The sequence below is a fragment of the Poecilia reticulata genome, chromosome 3 (genome assembly GCF_904066995.2).
Source record: "Poecilia reticulata chromosome 3, P_reticulata-male-v2, whole genome shotgun sequence".
Classification (NCBI taxonomy): domain Eukaryota; kingdom Metazoa; phylum Chordata; class Actinopteri; order Cyprinodontiformes; family Poeciliidae; genus Poecilia; species Poecilia reticulata.
Window position 1 is genome coordinate 35,146,638 of NC_088832.1, and position 16,491 is coordinate 35,163,128.

At 43.8% G+C, this 16,491-nt stretch overlaps 1 protein-coding gene across 6 annotated transcripts in view; it reads left to right on the forward strand.

Annotated features, from left to right (window-relative positions):
* Nucleotides 1-16,491, forward strand: part of LOC103463007 (SH3 and multiple ankyrin repeat domains protein 2) — a 189,521-nt gene that overhangs the window by 166,985 nt on the left and 6,045 nt on the right. For 2 of the 6 annotated variants that reach the window (XM_081605588.1, XM_081605584.1), the window contains 4 exons: nt 1,811-1,849; nt 3,346-3,458; nt 4,897-5,002; nt 6,016-8,527. In XM_081605588.1, coding sequence (XP_081461714.1) covers nt 1,811-1,849; nt 3,346-3,458; nt 4,897-5,002; nt 6,016-8,527 — 2,770 coding nt within the window. Of the gene's footprint in view, nt 1-1,810; nt 1,850-3,345; nt 3,459-4,896; nt 5,003-6,015; nt 8,528-11,783; nt 11,881-16,491 lie in introns of all 6 variants that reach the window. The other 4 variants (XM_081605586.1, XM_081605587.1, XM_081605589.1 and 1 more) reach the window with 3 other exon arrangements.

Genomic DNA, 16,491 nt, shown 5'->3' on the forward strand with positions numbered 1-16,491 from the left:
GAGTCAGTGTGTGTTAGTGTGTGTTTGTGCAGGAGTCAGTGTGTGTTTGTGCAGGAGTCAGTGTGTGTTTGTACAAGAGTCAGTGTGTGTTTGTACAAGAGTCAGTGTGTGTTTGTACAAGAGTCAGTGTGTGTTTGTGCAGGAGTCAGTGTGTGTTAGTGTGTGTTAGTGGATGTTTGTTCAGGAGTCAGTGTGTGTTTGTTCAGGAGTCAGTGTGTGTGTGTTTGCGTGTGTTTGTGGAGGAGTCAGTGTGTGTTTGTTCAGGAGTCAGTGTGTGTTAGTGTGTGTTTGTGCAGGAGTCAGTGTGTGTTAGTGTGTGTTTGTGCAGGAGTCAGTGTGTGTTAGTGTGTGTTTGTTCAGGAGTCAGTGTGTGTTAGTGTGTGTTTGTGCAGGAGTCAGTGTGTGTGTGTTTGTGTGTGTTTGTGCAGGAGTCAGTGTGTGTTAGTGTGTGTTTGTGCAGGAGTCAGTGTGTTTGTGTGTGTTTGTTCAGGAGTCAGTGTGTGTTAGTGTGTGTTTGTTCAGGAGTCAGTGTGTTAGTGTGTGTTTGTGCAGGAGTCAGTGTGTGTTTGTGTGTGTTTGTGCAGGAGTCAGTGTGTGTTTGTTCAGGAGTCAGTGTGTGTGTGTTAGTGTGTGTTTGTGCAGGAGTCAGTGTGTGTTAGTGTGTGTTTGTGCAGGAGTCAGTGTGTTAGTGTGTGTTTGTGCAGGAGTCAGTGTGTGTTAGTGTGTGTTTGTGCAGGAGTCAGTGTGTGTGTGTTTGTGTGTGTTTGTGCAGGAGTCAGTGTGTGTTAGTGTGTGTTTGTGCAGGAGTCAGTGTGTGTTTGTGCAGGAGTCAGTGTGTGTTTGTACAAGAGTCAGTGTGTGTTTGTACAAGAGTCAGTGTGTGTTTGTACAAGAGTCAGTGTGTGTTTGTGCAGGAGTCAGTGTGTGTTAGTGTGTGTTAGTGGATGTTTGTTCAGGAGTCAGTGTGTGTTTGTTCAGGAGTCAGTGTGTGTGTGTTTGCGTGTGTTTGTGGAGGAGTCAGTGTGTGTTTGTTCAGGAGTCAGTGTGTGTTAGTGTGTGTTTGTGCAGGAGTCAGTGTGTGTTAGTGTGTGTTTGTGCAGGAGTCAGTGTGTGTTAGTGTGTGTTTGTTCAGGAGTCAGTGTGTGTTAGTGTGTGTTTGTGCAGGAGTCAGTGTGTGTGTGTTTGTGTGTGTTTGTGCAGGAGTCAGTGTGTGTTAGTGTGTGTTTGTGCAGGAGTCAGTGTGTTTGTGTGTGTTTGTTCAGGAGTCAGTGTGTGTTAGTGTGTGTTTGTTCAGGAGTCAGTGTGTTAGTGTGTGTTTGTTCAGGAGTCAGTGTGTTAGTGTGTGTTTGTTCAGGAGTCAGTGTGTTAGTGTGTGTTTGTGCAGGAGTCAGTGTGTGTTTGTGTGTGTTTGTGCAGGAGTCAGTGTGTGTTTGTTCAGGAGTCAGTGTGTGTGTGTTAGTGTGTGTTTGTGCAGGAGTCAGTGTGTGTTAGTGTGTGTTTGTGCAGGAGTCAGTGTGTGTTAGTGTGTGTTTGTGCAGGAGTCAGTGTGTGTGTGTTTGTGTGTGTTTGTGCAGGAGTCAGTGTGTGTTTCTGTGTGTTTGTGCATGTTTGTTTTCCGTTTTCCGTGTTTTCCTGTCTTTTTGTGTGTTTTTCTTCCAGGAAATGTTTCACTCACAGATTGGTTTCCAGGGCAACCGTGCTGCATGTGGTCCAACTGGGAGACGGTTGAGACAGAGATGAAATGTGTATCTTTCTGCTGTTCTGTGTCGGTGCTGCTGTCATTGATGGCCCTTTCCTCTGCTCTGTGTAGATGCGCAGAAGAAGAGGATTGTTTTCCAAGTGACTCTAAGTAATCACTCCCTTAATGCATGGAAGCTTCCTCCATCCTGCGCAGGCAGAGATCAGGGTTAGCATGGTCTGTCGCTGGATAAAGCTTTCCAACCCTACTGTATTTCACATGTCGATTTTACAACGCAGTAAATTCATATCTGGTCCTCATCAGGTCTTAAAACCAGGAAAATGAAGTCATTCATATTCGCTCATAGATTTATTACAGTGACATAATGAAAAACCTTCTAAAAGCCGATCCTCTTCCTGATCTCCGGTTGTTAATTATTTTTGTCTCTGTATGTGAAGCTGCTTCTCATTTCCACAGATTTTAAGCCTGAGTATATTTGAAGTGGTATTTGCACCAGTTTTTCATTTTTGTGCTCCTGATATTGAGTCGGCTAAAGTAAAGTTACTTTTGGAGTTCTGCAAGGCTGCGTTCCTGGTCCTCCTCTGTTCTGTCCTTAGATAAAAACACAAATCACTTTGTTTCTAAGGAGAGCCGCCAAAACCTGTCAAAAACTTACCAAAGCTTACAGACTTTCATCAACTTTGACCTTTGACCTGCTGAGATGGAGCTCTGGGGTTTCTGGTCGTTTCTGACGTTGGGCTGAATCTGGTTCACTCCTAGGAAGACTGAGAAGTTTTCCTCTTGGGAAAAACCTTCCTCCCTGCAGACTAATCTAACAGACCAATGATAGTTTAGAGATGACCTTTGACCCCTCCCAGGTCGCTGAGCAGCCGTTGCTCCTCTGTGATCATTGCTCAGCTGTTGCAGATTGAAGCTGATGTAAACTCAGCAGTGAACTGATTCCTTTTTCTGGTGTAAATTGTCTCCTGTTAATTGCGTTAGAAGCCACCGGGGTGTACTTAGTTTCCGTCACAGCTTCTCCATTGTGGTTTAATTTGTAGTGATTCTGTCACGCTTGTTGCTTATGTGAGATGGTATTCGGCTCTTTGTAAGACCTGCTGAGGACGGGATGATCCCCTCAAATCAAATCCCGTAGAAATAAGATTCAGTTCTTGGTTTTTTCTGGGTCTTAGTTCTTCCAGCAGCAGAACGATTTAGGAGGATTTTTACGTGGTGACGTCATCATCACAGACTAGTGGGGAGGTTCAGTTCTGACAAATTTGTCGTTGACGCCCTTCCTGCGTTGCAAGCCTCAGAATAATACCAATAACGGCAAACTTGACAGACACACATGCATTGCTCGTTTCGGTCTGTGAGGGAGCGTCCCTGAGACCTGGATGACGCTTCTGAGCCGGCTGTTTGGAAAAGCTTGCACGGCTTCCACGGCTGGGCATATGATCTCATCAAAGTCCTCATACCCTCCTCCCCTCCCCCCGCTGCTCCCAGAAGAATTACCTCTCAGCATTTACTCCAGTTTCATCTGCAGTCTTGGTGTGACAGCTCAGAGAGAGGGGCGCTGTGAATGACTGGCTTGTGTTTGGGCCGTAAGCTCCGGCCGTGCCTGCGGGTCCGGAGTCGTTCTGACTGCATGTCGGCTCCGTTTGCAGATAAAGTGGAAGAGATGACGCACGCCCAGAAGAGCTCACCTGTGGACACGAAGATCGCCACCATCAAACCTCGACCCTCCAGTCGCTGCTTGGTCACTCCCACCGACATGAATGTAAGCAACATACGTGAAAACATGTTGGACTTCAGTCATACAAGGATGAGTGTCATAGGAGTAACTCAGGGTTTTACAGCCCTGAACATGAATTATTGAAACTAGCCTCCATGTTTTTAATGATGTAGAAAAGTAAAAATCCCAGAACATCCCAGTTCGGTTCTTTTTCTGGGTTTCCTCTTTCCAGTCAGCCAGACTTTAACTTTTATTTGAGATTCAGAAGATTTTGACTCATTTTCAGATCTGTTCTTGTACCAAACCACTGAAACATTTTAAATTTGACAGATTGAAAAGTGGATTAAAAAGAACAAAGCAAACTCTCCCCAGAAGATGAACGCTATCTAAAAATGACATTTTAACAAATTTGAATTTTAAAAAAATCATCAACCAAAGTTTTTATCCAGCAGGTCATTGGGATCATTAAAGTTGTGCAACTTTTGGTGTTTTTATGGATTAAATGAAAGAAATGGGAATTTACTTTTTCCTCTGTGACCTGCTGTTGATTATAATGAAATAAAATGTATTTTATTTCATTATAATCAAATGAAATAAAATAAGCGCTTTACATCAAGTCAGCGCTGATTAATCATTTGAGTTTAGGATGAATTGATCAGAGATTTGAACTGATCAGAGATTTGTGGTCAATTTCTGTAAATATTTGACCTACTGATGTAGATTTTATTTTACTCCAGCTTCTTTTTAAGACTAATATTATTGCTCAGCAGTGATGAGCACCACAGACTAAAAGGTTAGCTGCGCTAATGCTAAAGCACTAACCATAAACATTAGTTCTTCTAACACTAAAGCACTAACCATAAACATTAGTTATTCTAACACTAAAGCACTAACCATAAACATTAGTTCTTCTAACACTAAAGCACTAACCATAAACATTAGTTCTTCTAATGTTAAAGCACTAACCATAAACATTAGTTCTTCTAACAATAAAGCACTAACCATAAACATTAGTTCTTCTAACAATAAAGCACTAACCATAAACATTAGTTCTTCTAACAATAAAGCACTAACCATAAACATTAGTTCTTCTAATGCTAAAGCACTAACCATAAACATTAGTTCTTCTAATGCTAAAGCACTAACCATAAACATTAGTTCTTCTAACATTAAAGCACTAACCATAAACATTAGTTCTAACACTAAAGCACTAACCATAAACATTAGTTCTTCTAATGTTAAAGCACTAACCATAAACATTAGTTCTTCTAATGCTAAAGCACTACACCAGCACAGTAGTTAGCAGAAGTTGATGCTAAAGCGCTAATTTGAATTCAGGTTCAGCGCTTCTGGCTGCTTTTAACGAAAACATAAATAAATGAGGATAAATCCCTGGACCATATTTCTGCTAACACCGCTTCTTAGAGGGCTGCAGAAAAGTGTGTGTGTCTGTTTGTATCATAAACAACATTGTGATTTTCAGTCCATGTATCACGACCGCCAGGGAGTAGCAGTGGTGCCGCCCACTGTGCCGGGAGCCTACCTGGGGATCCCAGAGAAGGGCACCATGAGGAAGCAGAAGTCTATAGGTAGGAACCATGTGGAGCTGGTGTGTGGAGGCGTCGGCTCGCCTGCTTGTCCTTTAGCTTTCAGCTGGTCAGACTTTCCTTCAGGGCTCAGAGGAACGACTCTGTGTGCCGCAGCAACTTTACAGCTAATTATAGATCAATTAAAATGATCCGGTCAGCAAAGCGCGCTTTCAGGCGGGAACACTGGCGGTCATTAGGCGTTTGCTGAAACAGGCAGAGGAACATCTGATTTGAAATGTTATTACAGCAAGGAAACATGACGATGCACAGAGCAAATGTGTAGTTTGAAACTGATTAAATAAAATAATCTGATTGGATTAGCTCCTATTTACATCTACAATCCAGTTTAAATTAATGCAGATTCAGGAAATATTCCATTCTCCTGCTGTTACTCCTCACTGAACAGTGCGAAAAGCAGCAGCTTGAAAAAAATCAGACGTCACTTCTTTTACGTGACCGGATGTGACATCAAACTGTTACAACCACATTAAATGTTTTATTTTCATTTAATTCTACATTTTTATTGTATTATTTCATGTTATGAACCGACACAAAGGTAGCGCATGATGGTGAAGTGGAAGCAGAACGATGTGTGGTTGTAGAGAAAGACGGAAACGAGCTGCAGATTGATTATCCATGGTCAGAATGTGGTTTTGTGATTTGATCAGTGGTTCTCACCTGATGTGCCGCCAGAGTCTGCCAGTCAGACCCCATCCGGTTTCTCAACAAGAGACAGAATATTTGGTTTAACAGACCAACCCTAAAATAAGCCTGAACTCTGACCCCTGGAAGAGGACAACCAACAGGAACGTTCTCTGCAGTCCTGGTTTTGGATTGTTTGAGCTCAAACTGGTGCAGAATCTGCATCTGTATCCCCCAAAATAAAGACTTCTCTTAGCATTTAAAATTAAGATCAAAAAGGTTAAACTGGAGCTCACATCAGGAACAGTTATAAAGATGTCATCTTCTCTGGGGTCATCGCTCACTGGCTCTCTGTGCTTCATTCCCTTAAGGTACGTCGGAGGATGATAAACAGGGACTCCTTACGCCTCCCCTGCTCAAGTTCTCCCGGAGCCTCTCGATGCCTGACACCTCAGAGGACATCCCGCCTCCCCCAGCGATTTCTCCCCCTTCACCACCTGCCTACAACTCGGCTCCCGGACCTACAGCCAAGAACTACGGCACCACTCGGCCGAGCTTCACCCAGAACTCGCCCAACGCCGTGACGACCATCAGCCGGACCACCGATGTCGGCAGGTTACGGCGTGGATATTTCCGCCAGAGCTCTGAGCAGTTTGAGAGCACGCGCATTAGAGGGCGCACACCTGTACCCGAGAACCCGTACTCCGAAGTCGGCAATAAGACCCTATATGTGCCAGCGAAACCAGCTAGAAGGAAGGGAATGCTGGTGAAGCAGCCAAATGTTGAGGACAGTCCAGAGAAAACGTGTCATGTGCCATCTAGTCCCTCAGGCCCGGTTTCCATGCCAACCACACCTGTCGAAAGGACCTGCTCCTCCATCCCTATACCCACCATCATCGTTAAAGAACCTTCCACCAGCAGCAGTGGCAAAAGCAGCCAGGGTAGCAGCATGGAGATTGAACCCACTACGCCAGAACATCCGCCTCTAACGCCCTCCATTGGTGGGAGCGGAGGGTTGCGTCCTGAGGACCCGCTGTCTCTTAACAACCCGTTCGCAGCAGCTATTGCCGGAGCGGTGCGCGACCGTGAAAAGAGACTCGAGGCGAAGAAACACTCGATCGCTTTTCAGTCAATAGACATAGGAGATGATGAAATGAGTGGCCCTGCACCGACTCCTCGTCTTCGCCAGTCCAAGTCCATAGATGAAGGCATGTTCAGCAGTGATGAGCGCCTTCGACGGATATTGGCTCCTCCTTCTACAGTGCAGCTTGGACGCCCTGTTGGTGGTGGCAGTGGAAATATGACAGATTTCAACACGCCTGAGCCCACAGTGGTTCGGGAGCCTCTGAACACGAGAACAGGCCAGTGTCCCAATCTGGACAGTCCAGTGAGTCTCCCAGCCACTCCTCCTAAGAGCCACTACAAGGCTAATGGGACCTACCTCCATCCTGTCACTGGTAAACCTTTGGACCCGAACTCTCCTCTGGCTCTGGCTTTGGCAGCTCGTGACCGGGCCATGAAAGAGCAACAGAACCACCCTCAGAATCAGCCAATAAATCCTCCTCAGGTTCAGCAAACCTCCAAGCACGAAGCCCAGTCCCTGCCACTTCAGCAGAGTCATAAACCGGACCTCAACCAACCACTTTTTATTGACACCAAACTACGCTCGGGGATTGAGACCAGCTTTGCAGCGATCTCCTCGGCCACCATGGGGCGGCCGGGTCGAGGTGGCCTCCGGCGACAGATGACAGAGCACAAATATGAGTCTGACGGTGCGCGGGAGCAGCGGCAGCATCAGACCGTCGAGGAGAGAAAAAGCGCGCCAGCAAACGTGGCAGACTCGTCGCAACCCAAGTCAACTGGGCTGTTGATGGTCCACACGAGCACAGACACGACAAACAACAAGACGAACAACCAGGAGGTAGAGGTGCAGGAGAGCAACCGACCCTCTGAGCTGAAGGACCCTAACCAGCCTGACCCTCACAAAGTCCCAACCCTTATGTCCAATCCTCAGCAAGCTGCCTCACGGAGAAGAAGTGTTCCTTTAGGAGAATCTTTGGAAGAACCAGTGAAGCTGCCCTTCCGCATCCCCCCTCCACCACTAGCATCAGTCGACATCGATGAGGACTTTGAATTTTCAGAGCCTCTTCCCCCACCACTGGAGTTTGCTAACAGTATTGACATTCCTGATGACCAGGCCAGCGCCATTGCAGAAATGATTCAGAAACAGAGACGGAATGGAGGACCTGGTTTACCCCCTTACCATCCACACGCCCCTCCATCTGTCAGTGATCACCACAAGCGCGTGTTAAACAACATGCCCCCCTCCTACCATCCAGCTCCACCTGATACAGAGTCCGGGGTGGCGGATTCTGGCATCGAGGAGGCAGACAGCCGCAGCAGCGGAGATCCTCAGCACATGGAAACCACCAGCACTGTCTCCAGCATCTCCACCCTGTCATCAGAGGGAGGCTTCTGCGACAGCACTTTGGAGAGTCTCTACGCCACCGCAGATGGACACGCCTTCCTGGTGGACCGGCCCCCTGTCCCACCCAAACCCAAGGGCAAGTCCGTCATCAACAGAACATCGCTTTATCACGATGCTCTCATTGAAGAGCCCCCTGAGTCTTATGGGTCGCCGCCTCAAGCGCCTCCCCCTCCCCCTTCATCTTCTGAGCCTCCTAGGACTCCTTCACAAAGGACATCCAAGCTGTGGGGCGATCAGCCCCCCGAGCTACGCAGCCCCCCATCCACGCCAGACTCCAAGAACACGGTGATTACCGAGCTCAGCTCTATCCTGCAGCACATGAATCGCGACAGGCCGACCAAGCCAGGAGAGGGTCTCGACTCCCCCACTGCGACCAGAGGGGGCTTCACATCCAGGTACGACAGATTCACGCCTTAAGGTCCTTCTGCCAGAATATGTGACGGTTTGAAGTTCAACATCTGTCATTGAGATTTACCGAGTCTTTCAGGAGTTTGCGACACTCAGCTTGAGTGATTGGTTTGTCCTTTGGAGACTGGATAGTTTGGTTATTTGCTTTCTTACTCAGGTTGGTGTTTGTTGCTTCAGCAAAGAAATGCAGCTAAAGAAATATTGTTTGTGGGTTGAGATAAGGAACTCCTTCTGAATTCAGTGTTAGCTTAACGGAGATGTTGCTTGAATTGACGAGAAGGCTTCAAGGTTTACTTGTTTGAAATCTTCCTCAGTCAGATCAGAACCAATCGTAAGTCAGTCCTCTGTGGGTTTTGGGATGGATTTAAGAAATAACTCTTGTTTTTTCCTTTATGTTTCGTTGCAATGGCTAAAATACGTAATGAACACAAGAACTGTCTCCACGATGGATGAAAAGTTGGAATGATGCAGAGAAGAAGCATCAAACTCACTTTGTGGGAAAGTTTCTCTTGGTAAGGAGACGATTTCTCCTGAATAGAGAAACCAGTCAGATGTTACTCAGGTGGGATTCTGACCCAGTCTTCACATACTGAGGAGTCAGGGGTCCTTTCTATACTCGCTGATCTTCACGTCTTTCCAGTGCTGAATGTATTGATAATTATCTAACTTGGGATAAATAATCAAAAACTGTTGATGTCCTTCTGCTTTGAGTTCAAACTTCACTGATTCGTTTGTCCAACTACTGAGAAAAACAATCTGATTCTTCCCACCTCAACAAGGTTTTATTGAAAAACTTTGTTTCAAATAAGCAACTTTTCTGTAGTTTATTGAATTAAACAAGTGCCATCCGATATCTTACAGCACAAACCAACATTTATTGCAGTCCATGTAGTTCTCCACAAAATGAGATTGTAGTAAATTTGTGAGATATTGTGCAGACTTGGTCCTTTCCAGAGGTTTGAAATTGAGTATAAGTCATTGACTCAGCCTTTTTAGCACTTTTACTTTCAATCTCGGAAACCAATTAAGCGTTTGCTTGGCTTTGTGTTTCACACCATTGCCTTGCTTGGAAATTTTCATTTCATCTTCAGATTCTTATCAAAATGTCCCAGCACATTTCTCCATTCATCCTTCCTTCCACACAGTCATCAAATCCCAAAGGCTCTGTGAACTCTGACCTTCAGTTCTTCCCATTGATTTTCTATAGGCTTCAGTTCAGGCGATTGGCTCTGGCTGCTGTTTTTCTTTCTTTATCTTTTCTATCATCATTTCATCTATTAAATGGCAGCAGATTTTGACCCGTAATGTCTCAGTATTTTGGTCCATTCAGTTATATAAGGTACTACATGCTGTAAGTCAACCCAAACCATGATGTTCCTGTTGACCCTTATAAAAAGGGGAGAAATACAAGAGAATAAATGATCAGACGAAACCAGTGCGTCTTTTCTTGTTCTTGTATTATTTGTAAAGAGCGCACCAGTCCCCCTAGTGGACTCTTGACTATGGCGCCAATGCGCTGCTCTTTCAGACAAAGGACTATATTTCTTGCACACACCAAATCAAAGTAAATTAGGATAATCAATGATTGGATCTAATATTAAAATGGTCAAATTAATATCATACCCTGCAACATTCCCAGTGTGCAAACTTGACTTTTTGCAGGATTTGTTCATTTTACACCATGGTGAGTTCAATGACTTCCAAAAGGTTCAGCTTTGACACAAACCCACCAGTGGATGGCAAAGTTCGCAGCGTCAGAACTCACTTTGCAAACTTCCTCTTTAGCACAATAACTCTTTTTCAGAAAAGCTGAAAAACCACCTGGAGAGCAAAAACTGAGGGCGTTGTTTAGAATTTTGCTGTTTCCAAAAACCTTTTCCAGTGCGATACTTTAAAATATGAAAACTGTTGAACGTTACACGGCTCATGTCCTCCTTAGAAATATTTAAATAGAGTAAAACTTACCCACTGTAACAGCTGGTAGTTTGTCATTATGTTGCTCATGTGTTGAGCCTAGCAGTGCTGACCTTTAACCTCTGGCATTTAAAGTTAGCATGATGAGAGGTCACTGCTCCCTGTCAGTCCTCACATCTCTGTGCTTTGCTTTTACTCTCCTCTCTGTTCCTGAAACGGTTGAGTTTTCTTCCTGCAGTAACGACTTCCACACCGAAGATTGTTGTTGTCTTTCTGGCCCGGTGACGTGTAGGAATGACGCGTTCGACTGTGGTTGACCTGAGCATTTGCAGGTTTATAAAAATATTTGTGTGGATTTGCAAGAATATACAGACAAAGCAAAAACATAAAATTAGTAGAGACTACAGAACATTTAGTTTTTACACCAAAGTCAAATTGGAATTAAATGCATTTGATAAATATAGGGGATCAGGATTATTTAAATATCTCAACAATTAAATTAATAGTTAAATAAATTCTGTGATAAATTAATTCAAATGAATTTTTATTTTTATTCACTAAGTTTGCATGACTTCAGCAAAATCTCTTCTTTCTTCATCACTACGTAACGTCCAGTGAGGAAATCCACGAGAAAATTCAGAATTCACATTATTTAGACTCAAAATGTACTAAATTAATTCAGTGTTACTGAATTCAGCAGTAAAATTATCTATGCATTTGATTTAAATGTTAACTAGTCATTCACACATTAAAGCGCTCACTCAGGTATTTATTTTCATAATGTCACTTATAGAGCTCCATACAGATTAGAGGCTGTAATTGGATTTTGCTGACAATGAATCAATGAGATGAAATTTGGGTTGAATTAAAGTGTCACTTCTTTTCTTTATCAACTTTTTGTTCTGAGCAGGAATGATGCAAGTACAGCTGACACTGTTGAACTTTAGAAAAACGTTTCTTTCTGTTTCCCGTCCAGCAGCTGAAGCTTCCTGCTGATCTTTTAAATGGTTCTGATCCGTAATCCTCCAGGTTGTCTGAAGACGCTTTAGAGATCTTTTGGGGGGAATCAGGCTCCCAGCCTGGAGTAAATGTGGAGACATGATGATGGATCAGCTCAGCTTGTGGTTCTAACTCCCCTCACCATGTGAGACAGGAATAAAAAGCTCCATCAATAATTCACTTTTCACATCCATTTTGAATGAACAGTCCCAGCGCTGAGAGAAAAGGGGATGCTCAGGTTCTCTGGGATCATGTTTGTCCTCCTTCATGTTTCCATCCTCTGATGTTCCTGTTAGTCTGTTGACGTTTCCTCCTTTTACTCATTTTCAGCTCCTGTCTCCTCATCTTCATTTCCCCCAGTGTCCTGTTGTCCCTTCACTTCTTCTTCTTCTTCCTTCATGCCCCCCAGTGTGTCCCACCTCCACAGGTAGGTCCCAGCAGCTGCTCAGCGCCTTCCTTTGTTCATGTCCAGACGCTCCACTGAGTTCACGATCTAAAGTATAAAAACAAAAGTTCAATGAACTTCATGCAAACACACAAAGTGAAATAAGTACTGACACCTTCACTGATTTTCTAAGTAAATATTTTACCTAAAAATGCTGTTCACATTAAATCAACAGCATTTTGGTAAAAACACAAGCTGTGCTAACCCTAAAGCACTAAACCTAAAGCACTAACCCTAAAGCACTAATCATAAACAGACGTTTCACTAACGCTAATGCGCTATTTAGCGTAAGCTAATTCTAAAGAGCTAAAGCTAAAGTTGAGCCGTGTTGATACCCACTGTGTGTCAGTCACACAACATATTAAAATATAACATTAGCATGGCTGTTATTTCACACCTGCCTGGACGTTTTCCGCTTCAGGAAGTGATTCATTCTTCCAGTTTTGTAATTGTTGAGTTTTTCTTGCTGATTTTGCCTCATTGATCACAGTAGAGCTTTGGTCATGAAACACACAAGACATCAGCAGAGTTTATTGGAGGAAATAGAACTGCTGTGTAAACAGTCTTCACCCACTTCAAAATAAGAGCATGAGAATATAAACGTCTAACTACTTGAAGAATTTTTCAAAGTCGATAACCTGAACTTTAACTCAACAGAAAGATTAAAACACAGCTTAACACTTAATAATTTATTCATAAAAATGTATTTAGTGGAAGCTAAGTGTGCTAAATGTTTTCAAAGTTAGAGAAAAAGTTAAGCTAAAAGGTAAAATTAGCTGTTAGCGCATTTGCAGAAGTGAGCCTACCACTATCAGATCCTTCCTGTGGGGAGAAACTCGTTGCATTCAATGAAAATGAAAACACAAACTGGCCTCATGCCCTTTTTATTTTCTGTGTTTTGGGTCCTCCATCCATCCAAGTTTCATCTTCACCATCCTGGTTCTTACCAGCTGATTCTTACCACAGACGCCCCATCACTGGGAAAAAAAACTGGCTTATTTTTATCTTCAATACATTTTTTAAGTTTTAGACAAAACCATAATTTTCAGTTTTTCAAATTAAGAAAACATTTGGCCCTAATTTAGCTCCGTAAAGTTTCCCCTCAGGACTCTGTGTAAAAGCACAGAAAGAGCTCACTGGATGTGCTGCTGGTTCTGGATCTCATTCAGAACCAAACCCGTCCATGTTTCAGCTCATCCTCCTCCAGTCCGTTCCTCTGCCGGTAATCTCGTGTTTTTGGATCCAGTTTGTCGTGTCGTCTCGCTCTCGGGATGCCGCGGGGGTCTCAGATTATCTGCTCCTGTGCTGCAGGGCTTCACGTTGCCGTGGCGAGGGTTGCCAGGCAGCAGGATGAGGTTGTAGGCGGGGGGAGGGGGTGGGGGGTCATGTGCAGAGGGAGAGACGGATCCGTGAACCGATGGCGACAGAGACGCACGGACCGCGGCCTGCTTTCACACCGACCCGCTCTGACATCACTGCAGGCCTCATCAGCCGCCGTCCTCCATCGCTCTGTCGCTCCCCCACCACGGTTCTGCCTCAAGTCGCTCCTGTGGACCCGTCTCCTGTGGACCCGTCTCCTGTGGACGAAGTTTCTGAGCTTTTTCTTCTTCTTTTGTTTTTATCGCTCATCTTTTTGCCTCTCAGATTAAATGTTTTTGGTTGTGGCTGTGGATGAAAATGGTTGCCTGGCAACCGGCTGATGAGAGCAGCCTTGAGGCCTGCAGTGATGTCAGAGCGAGTCGGGGGAGGCGTGTGTGTGTGTGTACGTGCGTGCGTGCGTGTGCGTGCGTGTGTGTGTGTGTGTGTGTGTGTTTGCGTGTGTGTGTGTGCGTGTGTGTGTGTGTGTGTGTGTGTGTGTGTGTGTGTGTGCGTGTGCGTGTGTGTAAGGATTGCATGCCGAGTTCATCTTCATCTCTTGCAGCTCACGTGCCGTGTTTCTGCTTTAGTAGGCCACCGTTATGTAACCCGTGTGTGTGTGTGTGTGTGTGTGTGTGTGTGTGTGTGCTATAAATAAGAGGTGTACTGCTGCTAGTGTGACCCCTTCATGAAGGAGCCGATAAGTGAGCGCTGAAGGTGAGATCTACCATCAGATATCAGCGCCGCTCAGCTGACCAAGAGTAAACTCTGTGTGTGTGTGTGTGTGTGTGTGTGTGTGTGTGTGTGTGTGTGTGTGTGTGTGTGTGCGTGCGTGCGTGCGTGCGTGCGTGCGTGCGTGCGTGCGTGCGTGCGTGCGTGCGTGTGTGTGTGTGTGTGTGTGTGTGTGATTCTGCTGCTGATTCTTGAAGGATTTTATCAGCGTTAAAGACGACGGCGTCAGAAACTGATGGTTTTATTAATTATTTTATTAAACTCAGACCATAGAAACATGAAACGGGTCGTTGAGTTTTTAATCCGTTTAGAAATCAAAGCAACAAACAGTTTTATTTATTAAAATTCAGTTTTCATTTTATATCAAAGTCCAGCTGTTGCATCATTTGGATGATGTTAGAAACATCTAATCGATTGATTTCACAGCATTTATTGATTTTATTTTATGTTTTATCTTTATTAGCTTCATGTTTTCCTGCTTTTCTTCATTGTTCTGTTCTAACATCAAAGTGGATCCGAGTTAAAATATCAGTAAATAATGAAATAGTAGAGTAGTAGGAGAAGAAAGTGAGGGAAATGTTCAGTTTGTCCTCCAGCCGTCGTCGGAGGAACGATCCCAAACTGCTTCAGGAAAATAGGAAACTTCTGGAATGTTTTTCCTGAAAACATGAAAATATTTTTTGACTGTTTAAAATCTTTACCAAAAGATCCAGAATGAATCAAATCCCAGAGAAACCTGAATGATCTGCTGCTTTTCTGACACTTTGTGGTTTTTCCTTCCAACACCAGAGAAAAATAAATCAATAAAAAGATTAAAATTAAAATCATAAATGCTGGTGATGAAAACGATTGATTCATTTCATTTATTCTGTTTAGCTCCATGTCCTCAAATTTAAAGAAAGAGAAACATTTCTGGCTTTTCCTCTAGAAAATGTTGTTAAACTCTAAAAATGTTTAAAATGTTAATTTCTGCGTAAAATAATTCCATTTGTGTTTAGTTGATATTTCTATGCTTACAGAAAGAAGAGAGTTTTCTTGTTCAGCTCTGACCTGCGTTCAGTGTTTTATTTTTCATTTGTGCAAATGTTTAAACTCTGAATCTGTTTGATCTATGGAGATAAACGCCGTGTGCAGAAATGTTTGATTTGATTTGGTGATGCAGGTAAACGCCCCTCTGTGTTCACAGCAGCGTCTTCTTCTTCCTTCTCTTCTTCTTCAGCTGCAGAAAGCTGTAATAAGGTCAGAGAAGCTAAACGAGGCTCTGGACTAATTAGTCCTAATAGGCAATTAAATCCTTTTCACATCGATTTAACTGCTGCCACCAAAACTGCGGCAGAAACTCGTCCAGAGTTGTGCAGGCGGCAGGTTGATGGTCATCAGGCCGAGTTAAAGTCGCCGTCCACCGACATGATGCATGTTGTCCTCTGTCTCTCATCACGCTGTGGAAAAGCTGTAAGTTTTCCACCAATCAGGGCGGCTCCTCTCTCCCACTGTGGCCCACTTCCTGTTTCTGGCAGAAGGGCCCACTCGGCCCCTCCGTGTCCCCTCCTCGTCCCTCAGGCGGCTCCATATGTCCCTCGCAGGACGCCGGAGCCAGAAGCCGTTCTGGGAGTTTCACTTGACCCGATTCAGGTTCAGTTTTAAGCCCAACTGAACTCTCTGTCCGGTTCTGAACGGAACCGGATCCTGGGTGGAGGTCTGGGTCAGGGGTCAGATTTAGGGGTAAGGTGTAAATTGAGTTTTGGTTACTAAAAGGCTTAGGCTGTAGAAATGAATGGAAATCAATAGGAAGTCCTCACAAAGATAGCAAGGTGTGTTTCTGCAGCTGATAGTGAAGCTCCTTTACTTTCCTCAGAGTAAATATGAAAATTAACCTTAGAATAAAAATATTTTTATTGCAGCAGGACAATATGACTGATAATTTATAAAAGTTTGAGTTTGAGAGCATTCAGTCAGTGTGGAGGCCCGCAGCATCACAGATCCTCCACCGTACGTAGCAGCGGTTCAAACGTCTCTATTAATGCTGCGAATATTTAGAAAAATCAGTTTCCATAAATGACTTCTCTCCATTTCCAAATATGTTCTGATATGAAAGAATCCATAAAGTCACATGATGACATGCAAAGTTTGCAGAAGAGAATAAAAACGGATCAGAATCCGGATTGGATCCCGTTAATCTGCAAATAAACCGTTTATTTATTTTACGTCTCAGCTGAAAACTGAAAACTGGTTAATACAGAGAGATATTAGGGAAAAATATGCATTTGTTGGACAGAAAATAATAGGAAAAATAAATGAATGCATGAAGGTGAAAGGTCAAACTTCATGACAGGAACTTCAGAAAAATAAGAAATCCTCTTCTCTACAACCTGTTAAAGAAAATATATTTATTTTACGTGTTTCATATTTGATCATTTCTAATAAAATAAAATTTGGATAAAGAAGCAGGTGAACCAGATCAAACTTCAAAGTCAAAACACAAGTTTAGTTTTTATTGTTTTAAGT